General features: G+C 41.6%; 1 protein-coding gene and 1 pseudogene across 2 annotated transcripts in view; both read right to left on the bottom strand.

Annotated features, from left to right (window-relative positions):
- Positions 1–23,114, bottom strand: part of LOC133870879 (tryptophan--tRNA ligase, chloroplastic/mitochondrial) — a 41,853-nt gene extending 18,739 nt beyond the window's left edge. Inside the window, exons 1-7 of one of the 2 annotated variants that reach the window (XM_062308134.1) lie at positions 22,427–23,114; positions 21,869–22,144; positions 21,575–21,727; positions 15,964–16,051; positions 8,705–8,746; positions 7,329–7,418; positions 7,101–7,223 (exon numbers count right to left, since the gene is read on the bottom strand). In XM_062308134.1, coding sequence (XP_062164118.1) covers positions 7,101–7,223; positions 7,329–7,418; positions 8,705–8,746; positions 15,964–16,051; positions 21,575–21,711 — 480 coding nt within the window. In that variant the 5' untranslated portion in view covers positions 21,712–21,727; positions 21,869–22,144; positions 22,427–23,114. The remainder of the gene's footprint in view (positions 1–7,100; positions 7,224–7,328; positions 7,419–8,704; positions 8,747–15,963; positions 16,052–21,574; positions 21,728–21,868; positions 22,145–22,426) is intronic. The other variant, XM_062308133.1, reaches the window with a different exon arrangement.
- On the bottom strand, positions 20,392–20,490 carry LOC133872115 (small nucleolar RNA Z247; annotated as a pseudogene).
- Positions 23,115–23,449: the final 335 nt, after the last annotated feature.

Genomic DNA, 23,449 nt, shown 5'->3' with positions numbered 1-23,449 from the left:
AGCTAATCTCCCCCTGTAAAATTGAATTCTCCAAATCTCTGATGACCCCACTTTTCCTCGCCTTTTCTTCAGGAGTTAAACCCCGTTGTTCCTCCAAACTATCAAGAGCACACAATTCTTCCATATGCATTTTCTTACGGAATTCCACATTACCAAACTCCTGATCGTTCCATCTTTTGAGATCAATCTTCAAGGCCTTAAGCTTTTGAGAAAAGATGAAGCTGGGCGAAGCCTTGAAAGCGATAAGACTCCCACCACAGACGCACCCTATCCACAAACCCTTCAGCCTTTGGCTCTCGAACTTGAACGGTCTGGGACCCCAATGAACACCACCACAATCAAGAAGAATAGGAAAATGATCAGAACACAGTCTTGGAAGCCTTTTCTGAAGAGAACCTAGAAACTTGACTTCCCAATCTGGAGAAACAAGAAATCTATCAAGGCAAGACCAAGAGGGAGTCTCCTGATTATTAGACCACATAAAAGGCTCTCCTACAAGAGGAAGATCCATAAGATCCTGCTCAAAGATAAAGTCCGAAAACTCAATCATAGCCGCATTAAGACGAACGTCTCTAGATCTTTCAGCAGGAAAGCGAGTGACATTGAAGTCACCCCCGATGCACCAAGGTAGCTCCCACCAAGAAGAAAGGTCAGCCAATTCATCCCAAAGAGAACTTCTAAGAGAGTCAATGTTAGGACCGTAGACCCCAGCAAAAGCCCAAGAGAAATTATCAACAACGCTTCTGAAAGAGCAGGCAACAACGAACTCACCCACATACACTTCAATCTTCTCTACAATCCTTCTATCCCACATAATCAAACAACTCCCCTTAAACTTAGAAGTAGAGATTGAAGCCTCTTGACGCTGCTCTGCATCAACTTGAGCCATTAAGTCTAAAAGACCCTTCACATTCCCCTCGTGGGAGACCCCCCCCCAGAGTTTGAAAACAGAAGCTAAGATCAATCGCTGTCCCGGGAGAACCACCAAACTCTTCAAAACCACCTCCCCTCGAAGATACACCCACCTTTGAAGAAGACAACAAAGTAGGGCACCCAAACACAGACTGGACTGAAGATAGAGGAGACTTACCTGACAGAAGAAGGACCACGCCGCTTGGGAGAAGGAAGCCACGCCGAAAAAGAGGCTGACAAACCTCGTCACGAAAAGGCGCAAGTGCAGATACTACACCATCTCTCGTGGGTGCTGACATGGGCTTGGCAACAGCCCCAATCAACGGCATAGGAGTCGGGGGAGCACTGATTGCCTCCAAAGCCTCGACAAGCAAATGCTCATCCAATCTACCAACATTTAGCTTTCGGGAGTATCTAAGCACCGACTTGGATTCTGACAGATAAATAGGCGCTCCAGACTCCGACATCATAGGGAGAGAATGTAGCCTTTCACCTAACGCATCCGCACCTAAAGAGCAGTCACCGAAAACATCCAGAAACGCTGGACCACTCCAAACGAGAGCTGGAGACGCAGCCAGCTCTGACAAGGCAAACTGGGTAGGCTAACCAGCTCTGGCAAACTTCCAGACAGCACCCAACTCAAGCAACCCAAAGCTGGCTATGGACAAAGAGGGCAAAGGATGACCCTCACCGGCAGGCCTCACCGAGGCAGAGGCGACCGGCACAGGCCCACCAACGTCGAGATCTGAGCATGACAGCGAAACAGAGACGGCAAGATCCAAACCCACTGCCAGAATCGGAGCTAAGGAAACTACCTTCGAACTCGAAGCAAACCCACTGCCGATGAGACAAAGAGGTCAAAGCCGCCGATGAGGCAACGAACTGGCCTGAGAACCCGGATCTTCTTCTCCAACATGTGTCAAAGTCGCAAAACCCGGATCTCCATCTAATCCGAAAGCTGGGTCAGAATGCTTGGAAGAGGCCTTGGAGCCCAAACGCCTGGACCCAACCCGAAATTGGGCCCTTCTTAAAACTGCCTTAGCACTCTTGAAACATCCGGGCCCCCACTAAGCAACTTGCCTTGAGTTTAAGCCCAAAACGCACGAGGCCAAAACTCAGTGGAAGCCTACTTGCCCAGACGATCCACTACCGAAAGAGCTCGAGAAGCTACCTGAAAACACTAACCATCACCCTCTATAACCCTGCAACACACCAAATAAGAGTGTAAACCCGGAGCCGGTTCCCGGTTATTGGGTAATAACCAGGAACCGGCTCCGGGGTCCCTGGTTATTGATTTTCAACAACCGGCTCCGGAACCAGGTACCGGTTATCCCGACCGGGTTGCTCAAATACTGAACTAAATGAAAAAGACTGAAAATTTTGCACAGATATCAAACCAGAAACTTATAGCTGAATTCTCAAAAACACGACAGAATCTTATTTTCATAATTCTTAAAGCAGCAAAGAGTCTTAACAAGTTAGACAGCATCATAGTTCCCATTCACCAAAGCCCCTCCCCTATGTTACATTTCTTATATTATTTTCATGGAAACAAGAACTCCCCCAAATGCCTCTCGCAATACTGCACATTCATCATTCAAGAAATAGGGAGCTTCCATGTAATGGCCCCAAGCCCATGAGCGAAGGCAGAGTCGACAACATGCATCATAAGAAACTACAGCACTCCATTTACCTTGCCCACTGAATGCAATTCATGAAACACAAGAGAATGAACATTGGAAAAATTATTGGACCGATCAAATAATGAGTACACTCATAACGAAGGGAGCACACTAACAGCCTTGCATGAAATGTGGGGAGGCAAGCAGGTGAGGGAATTGGAGATGCATTAACTTCAAAACCAGAAGCGTTCCTGTGATGGATAGTGACAAATTATCAACAACTAGTTGCAAAAAAGACAAAGAAACAAAACGAAGATAGACGAACCTAGCTGATTGGTTATAAATTCCACTGCTAGCAGTGCTTCTTGATTCTTTTGTGGTGGCAGAACGACTTGGATTTGCAAGGCGAGATGTCCCATGTGCTTTACGAGTTCAATTTGGTCGATTTCAGGTTTAGAGCCAACAAATGGAGGTGCAGGTGTGACGTGAAGAATGGCGTGAAGTCTGAAGAAGGCAGCAGCGCAAATTGCAAAAGTGAAGGAAGAAAGGTAGAGAAATTAGGGTAAAAGTGTGAAAAGGACGGAAATGTCCCTTGGGTTAGTCGTGTAGCTTAGGGTAAAAGGGTTGGGGGGTATTTTTTTTTTTTTAATAAATTAATAGACCCGGAGCCAATTACCCGGTTATAACCAGGATTTTTGAAAACCAATACTCGGCTCTGGCTCCTGCTCCAGCTCCAGGTACCCAGTTACCCGGTTATTACCAACCCGGTTTCCCGAAGCCGGTGAGTGCCTAGAACCGGTTTCCCAACCGGTTAAACCGGTCCAAATTTACACTCCTAAAGCCAAAGCACTCTGGGAGCCTTCAAAAACACATAGGGTATTACCTAGAGGATAAAGCGAATGCTTCTCCAAAGCAAAACAATCCACCAGTTGTCGTTCCACAGCTGAGCACTCCATCCCCACCAGAAGATGCTTCTCCAAATCACCCCAAGCCACCGCCTGCCATGCTTCCACCAGCTCTGACACAACTTACGTAACTCCGTGCTACTTCTAGCGCCTTTGAAAGAGACGGGAGCCAACATACGCACCACCTCCACGAACGACAGAGACCCAGCTGCCTTACCCATCCTCTTCCCAACGTCTTCAATAAAAGTCGAGACTTCAGACAACTCGCCTGAAACACAGCTCCAACCCCACCCATTACGGCCTTCGGGAAACAGAACCAAACCTTACCAGCCACCCACGTCGTAGAGCCCCACCTCCAAGAAACAGCTGGAACTATTCTGACCTCTTCGCACGATGGTTACCTTAGACCCCTCCCTATAAGACTTGACGAAATCTTCAAACCCAGGATTACGCAAAGCCTCTTCCAGCATCGGCAACAACCACACGATGCATCGTGATCTCAAAAGGACCACCTCTATGAAAGCTTTCCTCTTCTCCACTATCCTGAGCTCTGCAAACCCATGACCACAGAGAACAGATGGCCCATTCCTTGGAGTATATTGAAACTGTTGAACTTACAAGTCATATTCTCTCTAGTAATTTCACTCCTGACACATATGCAATGGGCCAACGAGAATTCAGCACTTGCAGCAGGTTTTTGTGCTGATCTTGCTACATCAATTTTTTCTGGGTGTGCCAAAAATGGAATGTTGCTTGTTATTCTTGAGGGCAGCTATAATATATGTTCAATATCGACTTCTGTTGCTGCAGTGATTAAGGTATTGCTGGGCGAAAGTCCTGGATGTAATTTGGATAACATTTTATCTTCCAAGGTTGGTGTGCAAACTGTTCTGGATTTAGTACCATTGCCACAGGAAGCTTGAGTTAGTGATGATGCAGAGGTCTTTGCTGACCATATTCAAAGAGTTCTTGAGGAAGTAAGGACTGCCCTAGAGGCTAGTAATGATGCCTATGCCACAACAGCAAACCAACATCAACGAGTTAAGGAGTTTGAAGAAAGTGATATGGTATTAGTGCATTTGAGGCATGAAAGGGTTCTTAAAGGAACTTATCACAAGCTCAAGTCAAGGACGTTGCATATATATAGTTGGTTTATTAGGAAATGATTAACAAGCTAGATAAGATACTGTCACAATCTAATCTCCTTGCTTCATTGCATGAAGAGTGCAAGGAAACAATACACAAAACAGTAACAAACAATCAAAACACAAAACACTCTTAAAAACATTATAAAAAAATAAAAAATAAAAACACTTGACTTATCACAACAATGATCAACTCAACTAAAAAACAATTTGTACTTGATTTTGGCACCAATGAACCAAAAGCAGCATGCAGTAAGCTTCCATGTGGAAAAGGCCACCTGGAAGAAATTTACCCACACAAATCCTTCACTTACAAATAAATAAATAAATCTCTCTCAAATGAGTCAAATCTATGAGAAAAGGCATGCTTACAAAAAAAACAAATCTCTCTCAAATCTATGAGAAAAGGCAGTGCTACAGAGTCTCAAGGGCAAAAAGGCCACGCAGAACGAATATTAAGCCCCATTCATACTGAATAAAAGAAGAAAAGACTTGTGTTTCTGTGGGCAGTATCATACTGAACCAAAAAAAAAAAAAAAAAAAGGCAGAAGCAGATCAGCACGGATCCTGTCGGTTCACGACCTGTGTGGGAAATGGCCGGGGTGCAAGGCTCAGTCTTGTGCCGCAGGTCCAAGACCCGCAAAGGCGTCAGTGCTCTGCTCCGTTAAGCAACCGTGGAAGTCTATTCTGGCGAAGGGGGGACGACGGTAGTGGATGCTAAATTGCTGATGAAAGTTTCACCATAAACGCTGAAGGTTGTTAGCTTGTTTAACGTTTTCAGTGTTTTGTTTTTCTTTCAGTGTTCTTTTAGTGAAACTTTCGTTTGCAAAACACAGAGAATTAATCCGAATGTAGAGATACAAAGACATAATCTAAAACACACAGTAATAATCGGAGAACGACATTAAGCAAATTTAAAGAACACAAATAATTCTAAAACAAATTTAAGAAAGAACCTAACCCACGAGAAAGAGACAGTAGGGAGTGGTAGAGGGTGGGGAGTTAAATAGAGAGACGTGGGGAAAACCTAATTTGCTATTTGCCTGATTTGAAGTCGGTGCATGGCTTAAGTCGGAGGAAAAAATGAGAGTCCAATATCAGGTTGGAGTTTAAAACGCACAGTTTCACTTAAATTTTAAAGCACCAGTTCAGTCATAAAAAAACATGGGTTCACGCCACATTTCGCATTTTTAAGGCACTTCTATGAGGGTTTCAGCTATATGATTTGATGGGCTTGATGGAGAAATGAAATATGTTGATGAACAAATTGAACCACTACCAAAGGTGCAGCAGACGTTATTGAAGATGTGCTTGAAGTCAAAGATGTTATATCAAGGAGAGGCAATCAGTTAGGCGGTTCTTGGTGATGTGGTTGGGTAAGCCAACTAGTGGAAGTACATGGATTGCTGAAGAGGAGTTGAAGAAAATTGATACCAAGTGGTATGCTGAAACAGCCGAGGTTTCCTGGTCGGAATCAAGTTTTTTCCAACCCGGAGGGATTGATGCAGGAGCATCTAAGCCCAAAGCAAAGAAGCCCCCCTAGTCTATTTTATCAAGTCCATTAGCTATCTCAAGACCAGTCTTTTATTATTATGTTATGCTTCATATTATTATGTTCTAGTATTTTAAAAAAGGTTATGTGACTAGCATGTAACTTTTAATGAAGTTGGATGGTTAAGCTGTATTTGTTCTATGAAAGATGAAGGGCTAGGATTCTAAGGTTACTAAAGGCTAATATAAATAGCCTCTTGTGGTTATTGAGTAGTGTTGTATGTGTAAAAAGAAGGGCGAGGCTATTGATCATCTGTTACTTCATTGCGACACCACCCGTGAGCTTTGGAGCTTTATGTTTTCTTTATTTGGAGTTGAGTGGGTCATGCCACAAACGGTGCTGGATTTGTTGACTACTTGGGGTGCGTCTTTTGGGCATGGCCTAGCTAAAAAAGCTTGGAGGTTAGTTCCTCACTGTGTTTTGTGGAGCATTTGGCGGGAGCGGAATGCGAGGCTTTTTGAAGATGGAGAGACTGTAATGATAGTGTTAAGGAAGCGTGTGCTTAACACGCTATTTCTTTGGTTAGCATCCCGTCTTTGCCACCTAGGTGTTTTTACTTTTGTAGACTTCTAAATTTATTACCTGTTCCTTCCTTTTAGGGGCGCTCTTGTATACTTCCCGTGTATTAGGGTTGCGCCCCTCTGCGCTTTATTGATGAATTTGAAATTACTTATCAAAATAAATAGCCTCTTTTGAGTCATTGTAGGCAGCCTTTTCTTCTCTAATATGTGAAATTTCAGATCTGAGTTCTTACTCTTTGGACCCTAGAAATTGATCTTTTATTGTTCCAACTTCAATCTTATCTTCTTCTCTTTGCTATAGTCTTGATTATTGCTAAAATTTCTTCTTAAACCCTTTGTAAGTGTCAATTCTTTGGCTCATGCATATCAGATCTACTGTAAATCTATGTTAAGCAAAGAAAACACTAAGTGAGGATGGAGCTGTCATACAGCTAAAAACGCACCGCCTTGCGGGATTTCTCTTTAAATTGAATCATTTTGTTGAGCCAACTGATTGGTGTTGCAGAACTTAGTAACCACATTAGTTCTGAATGGGCACGAACATGAGACTGAACAAAAACAGAAGCCTGCATATACAATTCAGATTCATTCATTCACAAGGAGATATAAACAGTTTTAGCTTGAATACATAATTTTAACAAGACTATCAAGGATGAATAGCCGTCTCAAACCTTTGAAGTGTCCACACCACATGCCAAATAAATGGCTGCAGTATCCCTTGTTGCCCTTGATAGTTGTTGTGTCTCATACGGTAATGTAATCTGTAACAAAATTTGAAGCTGGTAACAGCCCATATAATACTACAAAAACAAGAAACATTTTGCTATAAGAGTAAACTATTTAGAAAGTACGAGTAAAAACAGTATTAACAGTGTCCATTGATTTCTGTTGAAGAGAACAATATGTTAACATGGTAGCAGAAATGGGTTAGAATTCACTTCCAATAACCACTCCCAGAACCTTAAGATGCTTAAGTAGCACCTTTCAGGCAAAATAACAGAGATCTATATGATTACTTGGGAGGAAAACTCAAATACGGGATCAATATAAAGCCTAAGAAGCATGGGCACATAATAATTTGGACCAATGATCTTCATGTGGCTTCTGACATCATTTTTATAAGTAGACATGTTCCATGATTAAGATGTCTAGACTGCTCAATTAGCACAGCAAAAAAACCACAAAATACCATTTCTGTTTGAACTAGTTAAGTAACATATAAATAGGGACAGATCCCAAGCTTCCAATATAACATTTAATCCCAAAAGCCAGGGGCTCATTCCAAACTGACTAAGCCAGAAAAACATCACTTGCAGAATAACAAACTAGGAATAGTAACACGACTTCAAAATGCAGACGCTTTTTTATTTGCCCTTATGACAAAGGCCTGGTTATTTGTCGGACACCTTCACATAAGTAGTAAAATGGCATCCCAAAAGGGCAGTTTGAGGGAGGAGATATTACTCCATTAACTCGGTCAACTCTTACACATCAACACTGCTCAAATATCTATCTTGCATTCTAAGAAATTATCTTTTCAATTATGAGGTCTTACCAGTCTCCCTATATATAAGAGATTCATCACAACCTTCCATAAATGTCTCTCTAAGTCATCATAATTGCTTCCTTCACACTAATAATTGAAGCCCCACACAAGCTGCTATTCGCCTCTCATCAATGAACCACAATGCATGCCATCTTCACCACCTAGTAAAAGACAATGGATGCAATGTTCTAGGTGAAGAATTGAGCATACACATGCTCAATCATGATGATATAAGTGAGTTTGACAAATTTTTGGAATAAGAGACCCAGACAACAAGTATGTGACACAATCTAAAAGCTATTCGATTGGAGTTCAAGGAGCTTAGAGGATATTAAAGGACACTAAGGCACACTAAGGTTGAGGATACATCTCCAATCTTTTACATTAAAAATGTAATTTTTATATTTGTTAAGTCCTGTGGCTATACATCCAGAAAGCAAGAAAGATAACATCACAAAGTAACTTATAACCTAAAAGTTGTCACTCAAGAATGAAACATACCGCATGGAGGTCCACAATAAAGAATAGAGTATCATATGTGTCCTGTACAATTGAAATCACAGCATTGATTATCAAAAACATGTGAAACAAAATAAGCCAATAAAATAATTTTTTTTCCCTTGAAGTGTGTATAAGCAACTAATGGTTTGAAACTGACAACCGCCTCCTTGAAGAAAAGTGGGCAATATAGAATTTATTAACCATGATCATTTAGCAGACGTAAATTGGCATTTGAGAGCAAAGAAGGGAAACCTCATTCAATCTGCGCTTAATCTAGCAAGCTGAATGTAAATATATGCACTATTGAATCAGTTTTTCAAACAAAACATACATTTCATCCCACCATTCAATGTGGTGAAACATACGAATCCCACTCCACACATGAAGGGCCTGCAATAACAAACTGATATAGTCATCCATACCTCTGATCTCGCACATTGTTACTCCTTATGAAGAAAGAGAAAAGGCACTCATTCAAAAAAAGAAAGAATTTGAAAAAGAAAATGTTTATGCTTCCAATCATCACTGCAACACAAATTTTAGAAATCCAAAGGGAAACTAAGACCAGCAAATGGTGGCAAGTAGGTGCAAATAAATTTGAAGTGCTTTTCAATGGAGTTAGCAAAAGATGTAATTTGATTATCGGAAGGGAAATAACACAAAACATTATTAGTCCAGAACTTTGCAGCAGTTCAACTTATTTCACTTTGTTAGAGCCAAAACAGTTGAGAGTGATTTAAACAACCTTATTCAAGGTCCTGACAATGTATTGTTGGGTTCTAACCGCTGGTGTGGTTTTCAAGACATTTTCACATGTTTCACATGAATTGTTTATAAACTGTAGACAAGCTAAACAGAAAAGGCTCATCTATGTCAGAAAAGATTAAAAAAAATTATAACCAATCGAGATATCATTAAAAGCGAAAAGCGCAACCTAGGTATGCAGGAAGTATACAAGAGAAACATCTAGCTAGAAAGAGAAAAAAAGAACAAGAAATTCATGAAAACTAATTACATAAGGAGAAACAAATGCAACTGTCCAAAGATAAAGAGTAATAAAGAAAAAAGACTTAACCTACACCACCGTCTTCTCGCAGTCCTAACTTCTATCATCTCTTTCTCTCCAAAGAGACCACAAAAGGCAAGAATGCACCATCTTTCACATAGAGTGCTACCAACAGTCCCCCTCCAATAAGCAAACAAGTCTACAACTCGTTTAGACATAACTTAAGACAACCCAAAGCGACTAAAGATAGCATTCTATAAGGCACAACCAACCTCACAATGGAGAAAAAGATTATCCACGGACTCTCCATTCATCTTACACATACAGCACCAATCAACCATAATGAATGATTCCTAATGTTGTCTATGGTAAGAATCTATCCTAAGGCCATCGACCAAGCAAAGAAAGCCGCTCTCAAAGAAACTTTAGTCCGCCAAATACTTTTCCAAAGGAAAAGAGTGTCATCATTACAAATAAGGAGACTGTAGACGGATCTAACATCGAACAACCCTCTTGTAGAGAGGACCCACCAAAGTTCGTCTTCACCTCCCTATGTCACTCTAAAGGAATACAACAAATTGAAAAACGAGGCAAAAACATACACCTCTCAATCATGAGCTGCTCTAATAAAGCTTACGTTTCACTAATGGGAGCCACTAGAAAGCTCCAAATGAGGCAAAAAAAATCCGCATTCCAATCATGAGCCGCTCTAATAAAGCTTACGTTCCACTAACGGGACCACTAGAAAGCTCCAAATGAACCGCTATAGAAGCATCCTTCACGCAAGCAAAACTATATAAATCCGGAAAAACTTCCTTAAGGGCCTTATCCCCACAGCACAAATCGTGCCAGAATCTAATCTTTTAGACGTCTCCCACCTCAAATCTAATATGACTAGAAAACATCACCATTGCCAACCACTCCTAATATTCTTCCATAACCCCACCCTATATGACCCAAGAGGCTCATTAGAACACCACCAACCCAACGAAATGCCAAATCTAGAATCCACCACAACTCTCCATCAAGCCTCTCTCTCATGCACACATAGCGCCATAGCCATTTTCTTAAAAGAGTATGATTGAACATCAGCAAGTTCCAAACCCCCAACCCTTTCCCAAAGATTGGAGAACAAACCTTGGATCAGCTTACCAGGTGAAATTCGAACTCTTCACCTAACCCACCCCAAAAAATTCTCAATGAAGCTTCTCTATGTGGTTTTCAACACCAACAAGGAAGAGGGAAAAGACACATGAAATACATAGGCAATTTGGAAGGGATGCACTTGATTAGGGTAACCCTACCACCCTGAAACAAGTACATCCCTTTCCAACTGGCCAACCAACGCTCTATGTTTTCAATAACACTGTCCCAAAAAGACTTGGCCTTATATAAGGCCCCAACAGAAGACCAAAATACTTCAAAGACAAATAAGAAACCCGCAACCCAGAATGCCAGCAAACCCATCCACATTGTCAACATTACCCACAGGAACCAACTTCAACTTAGCCAAATTAATAATCTTCAAACCGGAAACAGCTTTGAAACATAAAAATAAAGCACGCAGATAGTGACGAAGGTCAGGATTGGCACCACAAAAAACCAAAGTGTCATCCACGAACAAGTATGATATGTTAACCACACCAAAGTGCCTAGACCCCACAGAAACGCCTGAGAGAAACCCCCATTAACAATTGCAAAAAGCATTTTACTTGAGGCCTCCATAACAATAACAAACAAAAAATGTGACAAAATATCTCCTTGTATCAAACCACGGAAGCTAATGAAGAAACCGAACGGATTGTCATTCACCAAAACGGGAAAAAAAAAAAAAAAAAAAAAAAAAAAAAAAAAAAAATCACCGAAGAAATACAGTGCGCTATACATGAGCGTCATTTCTCCCCAAAACCGCACCTCCTCTACAAATACAGTAAGAACTCCCAATTGACATTTTGTTTTTTATTAATAAGTAATTAAAGTATCATTAAAAGTGTAGGGCGCCCCCAAGAACATAGGACGTATACAAAAGGAGCCACCTAACTAATAGGGACAAAAAGAACAAGAAAATCATGGTAACTAATCACTAAAGGAGAAACAAAAGCAACTGTCACAAGACAGTGTTGAAAAATAAAAACTTAATATCCTCCAAAGTCCTCTCACGGTCCTCAAAACTTCTATCATTATTTTCTCTCCATAGACACCACAAAAGACACGAAGGCATCATCTTCCACATAGTAGCGCTCCGAGTGTTGTTAGTAGTCTACCAACAAGCATACAAATCGACTACTCATCTAGGCATGACCCAAGACAACCCAAATCGACTGAAGAAAACATTTCAAATGGCACGAGCAACCTCAAAATGAAGCAAAAGATGGTCCACGAACTCTCCATTCCTTTTACACAACTCCCAATTGACATGATCATAGGCCTTCTCAATATCTAGTTTGCAAAGCACCCTTAGCACACCAGATCTGATCCAACTATCCAGACATTCATTTGTTATGAGCACGGAATCAAAGATTTGTCTACCTTTAACAAAAGCATTTTAGGGCTTCGAAATAATCTTCTCTACAACCCTTCTCAACCCACTGGCAAGGACTTTGGTAATAATCTTACAAACCCTACTCACAAGACTAATAGGTCGGAAGTCCTTAAGATCAATAGCCCCAGCTTTCTTCGGAATGAGAGCAATGAAAGTGGCATTAAGGCTTGTTTCAAACTTACTACTAACATGAAAATCATGGAACACCCCATAGTGTCTACCTTGATCACATCCCAACAAGCTTGGAAAATGATATAGAAAAACCATCACGACCTAGCGCCTTGTCACTGTTCATACCTTTCACCGCCAAAAGGACATCACTCTCCTCAAACGATCTAACTTACCAAGAGGCCTCCTCCCCATCTATGGAGTCAAAAACAAGGCCATCTAACTTGGGCAGCCCGCAGAAATGTTTTTAAAACAAACACAATCATAGAATTGCACAGTGTTCTCCGATAACATATTGATCAGAAGAAACTGAGCCATTTACTAACAGTGATTCAATGCAGTTGTTTCTCCTATTCCAATTGGCCACCCAATAGAAAAACTTTGTGCATTTATCACCCTCTTTTAGCTATAGAGCTCTTGACTTTTGCCTCCAACCAATCTCCTCCAATAAAGTAACTTTTTGCAATTCACTGATAACCATGATTTTCCTCAACTTCTCTTCAGCAACTAAAGCTCTCTCTTCCTCCAACCCCTCAAGAACATGCAACTCCTCCAAAAAAAGGTTTTTTTATGGGACTCCACATTGCGAAACACTACTCATTCCAGATTCTTAGATCAGCTTTCAAAGTCTAAGTTTACAAGCCAAAATGAAGCTAGAAGAGCCTTAAAAGTGATAAGAAGACCACCACTACCTCACCCTATCCACAAAGCCTTCAGCCTTTAGCCACATATTCTCAAACTTAGAAGATCTTTTGCCCCCTTGAATACCACCACAATCCAGGAGAATGAGGAAGAGGTCTGAGCACAATCTATACAACCTTTTCTGAAATAAATCGGGAAACTTAGAGGATCTTTGCGTGTGCAATTTTTTTCTTTTGCTCGAATTTGGGAAAAAACTTGGGCTTCATAAAAAACCACTTGCAGCCCTCCCCTTGACTCTACCACGGCTAGCGCTACCATTAATCACATCATAGTTTATAGAACAAGATAATTTTCTTAATTCTCAATTATCTTTTTTCCCAAATTCGAGCAAGAGGCCAGCACAAGCTCAAAGTGACTGCTTCAATGGTAGCAAACAAGGCTAGAAGCTCCTCTTCAAAACCCTCACACGAAAGCCCCACAAAATGACAAATTTACTTCACTATCTACACAACCCAAGATGAAGGCAATGTCCTTTCTTTTTTCTTATTAGAAACTGCTAGACAGAATCTCAACGAAGTGGGCTCCTCCTCAAAGAACAAATCCACATCTAGACAAGGCCGGGTTACAAGACCATCGCTCCTACCCACAGCTCCCTCAAGCAACAAAAACTCACTCTAGGTTAGACGGCAGGTTCTGAACTTAGAGGAAAGCACCTCCTTAGAAGGAAAGGGGACAAACCTGTCCACATTTAAGCCAGGGGAAATCTTCACCTCTGAAGGTAGAGGAACTAACTTGGCCCTCATAACATTACTTATGCAAACAGGATCGGCCACAAATCCTTTGTTAATGCCTACTTGCCTAACTAGACGCGGCATACCTCCAGGCCTACAATCATTGCCACCAGAAATCGCAATGGATAGCCCACGAAGAAGGGGAACCAACATAGCCACATCACCAGTGAAATCTAGGGTGGGGGGGTGGGGGGGGAGAGACAATGTCCTTCGACCAGAACACCGAAGGTTCCACCGTGGAAGGAATGTTACCGACTAGCACTTCAAACCCCGTAGGAGTCAACACAACTTGCTCATCGTCCATCTTGTAAAAAAAAACTGCTAACAAATCCACCGGAGGGCCACAAAGCTGGGCAGAGCACCTACCAACCACCGGGCTCTCAAAACCCACTACAACTCCCGAGTCCTTACCCGAAGTAGGGACTCTCCAGTCCATTTGTTCAAAGCCTACTTAAAACTAGGCTTGAGATGAATCGCAAGCTTCAAATGCTAGAGAGACTGATCTTTATGCTTATTAACCACACCATTGGCTTTCTACTTCGAAAATGGGTTATGACTTAGACTAGGGGATATTAACACGGGATGGGCCTTAGAACCCTCCAGCCCAATAGAATTCAGCCCCTCAACAACTATCACTAAGCCTAGTCCACCTCCCCTTTTAATTTCTCCAACTAGCTTGTCCAATTTTGAAGGTTCCCATAGATATCCACCATGTCACCCCTTCACACAACATCGTCTCCAGCTGCAGTGCAAAATACGGGAATGGACAAGTTTGCAGAAGTATTTCAAGCAGCATTCTTCTAACCCAAAGGTACAAAGGCATTGATCCATGCATGGCACTCGTTCCTTATATGACCCTGAGGCACAAAGGAACGGGGCGGTAGCTCCGCCTTCACTACTAGCGCTGAAGGGCATCCGTGCAACTACCCCATCCTACCCAACACATCCATATACGTTCTTCTGCCACCTCCAAACACCAGCTCCTTGCCCATTGAAACCGAGGAAGAGCCTCCCACACCGAGTGACTGAGAGCCACCAGTGGGCTGGCTCGAAAACAAAATGATGCTGCCCGTGCCAAGAGAGGAATCGAAGAAAGCCGCCACCTTTCTCAATTAAGCAGCAAAACTACTCCATCCTCGCTCTTCTCACCCCTCCAAGATTACAATAAGACCACTATGACCACCCACTGCATACTCAGCCACCTCCAAATACCGGTCCAACCTGTTAGAACATCTCTGAACAATGAAGGCCTTGTTCCCTTACCTATGCAATTTGATAAACTATGTCATCTTTGTCTTACAAATCAGCACTCCATCGTGGTTTTCAACCAAGCAAAACTCATCTTACCCAATAACACAACTCGGGAAAACCCTCGTCTCCTTTCAACCAAGCGAAGAACTGATCCCCCCCCCCTTCAGCCACCAAAAGCTCAAAAGCTTTGGACTCTACATAGAACCCACTCACAAATCCCATCATCAACAATCAAAACCAAAGTAAACAACCACACCAGCCCCAGGGAACAAATACAGAAGGAGAAAATGCCGCCACACACCGACGCAAGAGAGAGAGAGAGAGAGAGAGAGAGAGAGATTTAGAGATTTTCTAGAAAACCACTAAAGAACTTATACAAAATCCATACTGAGTAATCCGACTACAGTAGAGATAATGTTGAGCTAAGGACTTTTTGAAACATCAAATACTACCATGATAAAGATACATAGACATCTAAGGGGATGTTTACTCTATTCCTCTTGAGAAAATATACATAAAGGTTTAAGCATCAAAGGAGGTGAACTGGATTCAGGTTTATCCGTATGCTCTTATAAAGATCATAATGAGTCCCAATTTATGGCATGTAGTTAGACAGCAAACTCAAAGGTAAGGGATACTTTTCCTGCTCAAAGAGTGTTGCTCATAATAGTGAGGAAGAAAAGCAGATGTGGCAGCAATATCAGCAACAAGCATGTGGTCACCAAAAAATATAAATTGATTTTGGGAGTTCTCTAAGAAATGGCAACATTAGGAGATGATGCTATGGTATTTATCTAATAAGCAACTAACAATGTGTTCGAATTTTGGTAAAGAGCATATCAGAGAAAGTCAAAACAACCTGAAGTGAAATCCAATTATTTATGGCGCCAAGATAATTTCCCAGGTGAATAGATCCAGTTGGTTGAACTCCAGAAACTACCCTCTTCCTGTGAAAGAACACTTCAACTTAATTGAACGCACATCCAGATACGTGAGTTTAAATATAACAAAAAATACACAGGTTCATGCACACACATATACAATGAGTTTAAAAATTTAATAAGTAATATCTTGAAATTAAATTTGGGGGGCACAGCAAATTCTCCAAATGCTACTTATGTTCAACCATTTTCCCTTAATTCAAAGCTAAAGAAGATTAAGTTAAATTCATAGTGATTGAACTTAAATTTCATGAATTTCTGAAATGAAAAGCATCCTTTAATTGAATGTATATTGATCAACCCTGTAACACACTTAGAAAATAATTTTATCTTATTCTTCATTGTCAATGCCAAGTATTGAGTTGCCAGGAGAACAATTCAATCGAAACCCAAAAGACCGAGCACCTTGATTTTAATGTCTACAATATTTTGTGTTTCCAGCAAAGCAGCCTGCACTCTTCAATCAACACTATAGAATTACATGATATTTGTGATAATTTGCATACTTAAATGTACTGCAGTATGTTTGTATATATAGAGAACCGAATCATCTAGATAAACTCTAGATGTGATTTACATGTAGTTGACTAAAACAGAAACTCTCTAAGTTATCTTATAACTCTAGAGACCTAGTTTATCACAACTCAACTAGTCTAGTTTATCAATAGAGAAAGAGCCCTACTCTAACTCGGATACTTCGGTGTTATCACTAGCTGATAAGTCTTCTACGTTATCTAATCCAATAGATAAGTTTTCTACGTTATCTAATCCAATACGCCCCCTCAAACTCGATGTGAGAAGTTGCACGTTGAGGTTGGATCGAAGCATTTTGAATATGGCAGCAGCAAGGGACTTTGTAAGGATGTCGGCTAACTGATCTTTCCCAGAGATGAAGCAAACTTGTAGAGTCTTCTTGGCAACCATATCCCAGACGAAATGATAGTCAATTTCTATATGCTTTGTGTGAGCATGATAGATAGGATTTGAGACTAGGTACGTGGCACCAATGTTATCACAATACAATACTGGTTGCGTAGGAGATGTAACACCAAGTTCATGAAGTAGAGTTTGAATCCATGTTAATTCAGCAGCTGCATTGGCAATAGCTTTGTACTCAGATTCAGTACTGGAGCGTGAAACTGTTGGTTGCTTCTTGGAGCTCCATGAAAGAATATTTTTACCAAGAAGAACACAATAGCCGGAGGTGGAACGCCTGTCATCTGGACAGCTAGCCCAATCTGAATCTGAGTAGGCAGTGAGTTGCTTGGATGAGTTCTTGTGGATGCAGAATGTATGAGAGATTGTGGACTTCAAGTAGCGCAGGATGCGCTTTACTGCAGACCAGTGAGAGTCCCTAGGATCTTGCATAAATTGTGAGACCTTGTTGACGGGGAAAGCAATGTCAAGTCAAGTGAGGGATAGATATTGAAGAGACCCTACTGTGCTCCGATATGAGGTTGGGTCTGTGATGGTTGAGCCTTCAAACCGGCTGAGAGTGGTGGAGGCCGATAAGGGAGTAGATATCGGTTTGGCAAGGAGCATATTTGTCTTTGTGAGAAGATCATGGATGTATCTTTGTTGTGAAAGATGAAGACCATCCGGGTGCCATGTAGCTTCAACACCAAGAAAGAAATTGAGACGACCGAGATCCTTGAGTGCAAAGGAGTCGTGAAGATCTTTGATGAGCTGAGATATGGTTTCTGGATGTGAGCCGGTAATGATGATGTCGTCAACGTATATGAGCACAAAGATGGTGATCCCTTTAGCTTTGTAGATGAACAACGATGAATCTGACTTGGAGCTTGTAAATTTCAGATCAATCAACCGAGCACTTAGGCACGAAAACCACGCACGTGGTGCCTGTTTTAAGCCATAGATGGCTTTACGTAGCTTGCAAACAGCTGCTGGATATTGAGGATGCTGAAATCCAGGGGGTTGAGCCATATATACAGTCTCTTGAAGAAGACCATGGAGAAAGGCATTGCTGACATCTACTTGTCGAATCTCCCAACCTGCAAAAACAGCTATGGACAACACAGTATGAATAGTGATAGGTTTAACCACTGGACTATATGTTTCTGCAAAGTCAATCCCGGGTTGTTGATGAAACCCTTTGGCTACTAGACGAGCCTTGTAGCGTTCAATATCCCCATTAGCTTTCCTTTTAATCCTGAAAACCCATTTAGAACCAACGACATTCATTTGTGGGGAGAATGGAACAAGGGACCATGTTCCATTTTTGAGAAGAGCATCAAATTCGTTGTTCATTGCTGCACGGCACTCAAGATTTTTACTTGCTTGAGAATAGCAAGTGGGTTCATCTTCATGTGCTGCTATAGTGGCTGTAAGAGCTTGAAGAGGTGGATACTTCACTCTGCCATCAGTGAATGTGTAAGGTTTGTGAATCAAATTCTGAGACCGTGTGGTCATGCCATGGACTCGAGCTGGAAGGATAGGTAGGGGTTCAGGCGAAGGAGTTGACTCGGAACTAGAGGGAGATTCAGAAGTGACTGTAGGTTGAAGAGTGGGAGAGGTAGTGAGAGGTTCTATGGGAGATGATGCAGAGGTTGATGAAGGAGGAATACTGGGTGTATTCTGAGAGGACCTAGAGGTTGGAGAAATTGATGAGGGGACATAAGGAACCAATAGAGATGAAGGTATTTGAGGAGAGGAGGAGGAGGTGTTTAGCTTGGAAGTTAAGAATGGAAAACTATTTTCATTGAAGACAACGTGTCTTACAATGTAAACTTTACCGGAAGGAATATAAAGGCGTTTATAGCCAAGATGGTTTTTGCTATATCCAATAAACACGCAAGAAGAGGAATGAAAGGAAAGTTTGGAGGAGTTATATGGTCGAAGAAATGGCCAGCATTCACAGCCAAAAATTTTCAAGTATTTGTAATCGGGAATGCTGTGAAATAGACACTCATAAGGAGACATTTTCTTGGTGACTTTAGAAGGAAGTCGATTGATGAGGTAGGTTGCTGTTTCAAAGGCTGTATCCCAAAAGGTAAATGGAACACTAGCCGTAGCAAGAAGAGATAATCCAGTTTCAACTATGTGGCGATGTTTTCTTTCGACAGTTCCCATTTGATGATGGGTGTAAGGACAGCTTAGCCTATAAGAGACTCCCATGGAATTGAGGGATTTTTAAAGTGGGAGGAATTCACCACCATTATCACTTTGAACAGATTTGATTTTAGTGTTAAAGAATGTTTCAACAAGTTGTTTGAAACGAAGAAAGGTTGCACAAACTTCAGATTTAGATGCAAGTGGGAAAAGCCATGTATATTTGCTGAAATCATCAACCACACTTAAATAAAAACGGTTGTTGTTTACAGAAGTTACAGAGGCAGGGCCCCAAACGTCAAGAAACAACAATTGGAGAGGACTATTTGAAATTGAAGGGGAATAACTAAAATGGAAACGGTGACTTTTCCCTTGTTGACATGGAGAGCATACGGAGGAAGACTTTGCTGGAGACACGGGTAGCTTGTGGAATTGAACAACTTGATTGACAATGGGAGATGCAGGATGACCAAGCCTGAGATGCCACTGATCTAGGGGAACCTTTTCACCAATGAAGGCAGCAAGACTCCTGGACAGGGAAGAAGAAGAGGATGGCCATGGATAGAGGCCAAGTTTACTCAGGCCTTGGAGGAGGAGCTGCCGAGTTCGAAGATCCTTAACACAAAAAAAGGTAGGATGGAATTCAATAAAGAAATTGTTATCATGTGTGAAATGATTAACAGAGATAAGATTTTTCTGTATTTGAGGAACATGAAAGAGAGAAAATAAGTGAAAGTTACGTGATGGAGTGGGTAAGAGTCCACGACCAGAATTTGAAATGTGCAAACCTTGCCCATTGCCTACTCGGATCTGGTCATTGCCATTGTACTCCTCAGCATGCATGTTGAGATTGGAGAAATCATTAGTGAGGTGGACATTGGAGCCAGTGTCATGATACCATTGAGAATCTGATGCAAAAGAGACAGCAGCCAAGTTGGCATTCATTGGGGAATTTTCTGCCTGATGTCCTTGCTCAAACCGATACCAACAGGTTGCAGCCGTGTGGCCTTGCTTGTGGCATACTTGACAGATCGGATGTTGGAATTGGCCAGGACCAGAAAAATGTTGATGAGGTGGTCCACGACCACGGCCACGCCCCCTGCCCCGAGAGAAGTTGAGTTGCGATAGCCGGAGTTGAGGCCACGATTGTTCCGTGAATAGGATGGGCTCTGCCATTGAGCCATGTTGGCAGTAGAGATGTTGACTTCAAGTGCTGATTTGTGGGCCTCAAGACGCTGCTCATAGGACAACATGTAGCCATAGAGATTAGTGAGAGGGATCGAGTCTTGCCTTGTAGTGACAGAGGTAACAAGGGGGTCATAATCGACACCCAGGCTAGCAAGGATGTGGGAGATGAGTTCAGAATTGTCAATGGGCTTGCCAATAGCGGCCAAGAGGTTGGCAAAGCCTTGGGCTTTCTGGAAATAGGCAGAGACAGATTGAGCACCTTTCTTCAGATTTGAGAGCTGCTGCTTAAGTTGGAGAATACGAGATTGAGACTGAGCAACAAATAATGTTTCCAATGTAGTCCAAACATCACAAGATGTAGTGAGGCCGATTACATGGGGTAGGGTTTCAACGGACAGGGTGGAAATAATTGCACTAAAGATCATTCGATCTTGATGAAACCAGGATAAGTGAGCAGGATTGGTAATGAGAAGGCCAGAGGTACTATCGGGAATAAGCTTGGGAGGCTGCGGAATTGTGCCATCAACATAACCGAACAAGTTTTGGCCTTCTAGGAAAGGAACCATAAGGAATTGCCATAGGAGATAGTTTTCTTGGGTGAGTTTTTCTGAGATATGATGATGAACATTTTGGATATGTGGTAATGGTGCAGAAGGGGTAACAGTGATGGAGATACGAGGTGGGTTTGAGGTTTGGGTGGATTCGGTTTCAGAAATTGGGATAGCCATAGACGTTTGTCTTTCAATGGCTCTGATACCATATAGAATTACATGATATTTGTGATAATCTGCATACTTAAATGTACTGCAGTATGTTTGTATATATAGAGAACCGAATCATCTAGATAAACTCTAGATGTGATTTACATGTAGTTGACTAAAACAGAAACTCTATAAGTTATCTTATAACTCTAGAGACCTAGTTTATCACAACTCAACTAGTCTAGAGTTTATCAATAGAGAAAGAGCCCTACTCTAACTCGGATACTTCGGTGTAATCACTAGCCGGTAAGTCTTCTACGCTATCTAATCCAATAGATAAGTTTTCTACGTTATCTAATCCAATAAACACCACATTTCCAATTGTTTTTGCATTTATTGGATTATTACTACTTTTACACAATCGGTTTCCATTTCTTTTTTCATTATAGGTCTCTTTGGTTTCCATACTAATAAATCACTAACTCTATAGCACAAAAATGATTTATAATTTAGTTTCAGCTAAATATCAGCCGAATAATAGCAATAATAATCAAATAGAAGACGGAATTACTTGACAGAGCTTGGAGAACTCTCTTGCACAAGGGGTTTAGAGGCGGAGACACTGCAAAAGAACCGGAAACCGGTGCCACGGAGGCCAATGGGACGCCGAGAACGACGAACCAAACCAGTTCCTTTCATGTGCTTCATTGGAAATCCACAGCACCTGCTCCACATAAAACTCAATCGTCAACGATAAGCACAGATATATACTACCAAAAAAAATTAAAAAAAAAATACTACTACATTGGGCAGAAACACACAGAGAGAGAGAGAGAGAGAGAGAGAGAGAGAGAGAGAGAGAGACTACAGTGAAGGAGTAAAGCGTGAACATGAGGAGTGTGAGAGAGTGAGGAAGTGGGAGAGAATTGAGCGACCCATCTTCTTCTTCGTTCTTGCTTTTCTTGGCCTTTCGCGGTTTTGTATCCAGAGGTTTTATCCGACTGGTTGCATTAAACGCAAGGAAGTTGGGCCCATAACCGAAGGGCTTAGAGGACTGGATCGGCGTGGGTTTTGTCAATATTGGTCTCCAGGCCCATGCAAAAGATCATGTTGGAGGTGATACGGTTGGCAGCTTGGCAACCTGCATGGCAAGACAACAAAAATATTTTAAGGTTAAACGCTTTACAAACGTTTAATTCGGTTTCAATTTGTATCGTACATAATATTTCACTTATGATTAAAAATAGAGACAATTTTTCCTTTCAACTTCTGTTCATAAAATTGGCGGAAGTCTGTTCAACCCAATCAAAAATTGTTGCATGGTCATATGTCTCGTTAAAAAATTTACAAATTATAAAACATTAAAAAAAAAAAAAAAAAAAAAAAAAAAAAAAAAAGAGAGATGAAAGTAGCTGGAGTCAACCGATGCCTGCCTCCGTGGCCTTGACTCTTGAGAGTGGTTTGGTTGCCCCTTGCTTGAAGCTTTTCTCATTTTCCGTTTGGTTCCCAAGAAAAGAAAATACAGAAAGTAACGGATTTTTTTGGTATCAAAAAGTAACAGGTTTGTTTTGCATATGCGGGTTCCATTGCAGTGAACTACAATCTAATCGCCAACAACCTTCCCTCCGCAACAAAGGTGGTGGAGCTTCTAAAATTCCTGGGTCCAGACCGAGCCAAGGTACCAACCTGGTAGTTCTCAAATCCTTATATGAATCCGGAAACATGGTCATTTTGGACCTTCCCAACAAGCTCCTCTTCTCTGCCGCCAGAAGCAAGTCCTTCGCCTCCACATGGATCGGACGAGAGGGTGGTTTCGGGTGGCGAGTCGGGGTTGGGGAGTGGGAACCTCCATTGAGTAAGCTTTGGGAGGTTGAGGAGGAATCGGGTTGTGAGGAATCGAGTTGTGGCTGTGATGGTAGGTTAGGGGAACTCGTGGGGCTGAAAATGGATTGGGTGCAATGGCGAAAAAACCCACAAGAGATGAATTGGGTCTTAAGCTTTGGCTGATTAGTTTTCATGGTAGAGCTCAAGAGTGAATGAGAGGTGAAAGTAGAAGAAGATTATGGTTGTGGGTACTGTACTTCTGGGTAGATCTTTTACACATTTTCATACGTGGGTTCCATAGAGAAAATTGCTCTTAGACAAGCTCTTTCTTTACAAAACAAAACAAAAAAAAAAATACCTATTTTGCCTCTCTATCTTGAAATTTTCTCTAGCTCTCTCGTCTCTCTCTACACAGCAATTGGAAGCAAGAAAAAAATGGAGTTAATAGTTACTCTCTCTCTCTCTCTCCTCCGTGTGTGTGTCTCTGAAATTTTTGAGTTTTTGGGAAAAAGATTGTTGCTTGGGTCATTAGTGGTGCGGTTGGGTATTGGATATTTCGAATATGAATAATATTTTGAATCTGTTTGTGAATTTCGAGATAATGAAAGTGTGTTTGGATGTT

Source organism: Alnus glutinosa, chromosome 6, assembly GCF_958979055.1.
Source record: "Alnus glutinosa chromosome 6, dhAlnGlut1.1, whole genome shotgun sequence".
Classification (NCBI taxonomy): domain Eukaryota; kingdom Viridiplantae; phylum Streptophyta; class Magnoliopsida; order Fagales; family Betulaceae; genus Alnus; species Alnus glutinosa.
The sequence above is the reverse complement of the archived record's forward strand: the minus strand, read 5'-3'. Positions and strand labels throughout refer to the sequence as shown.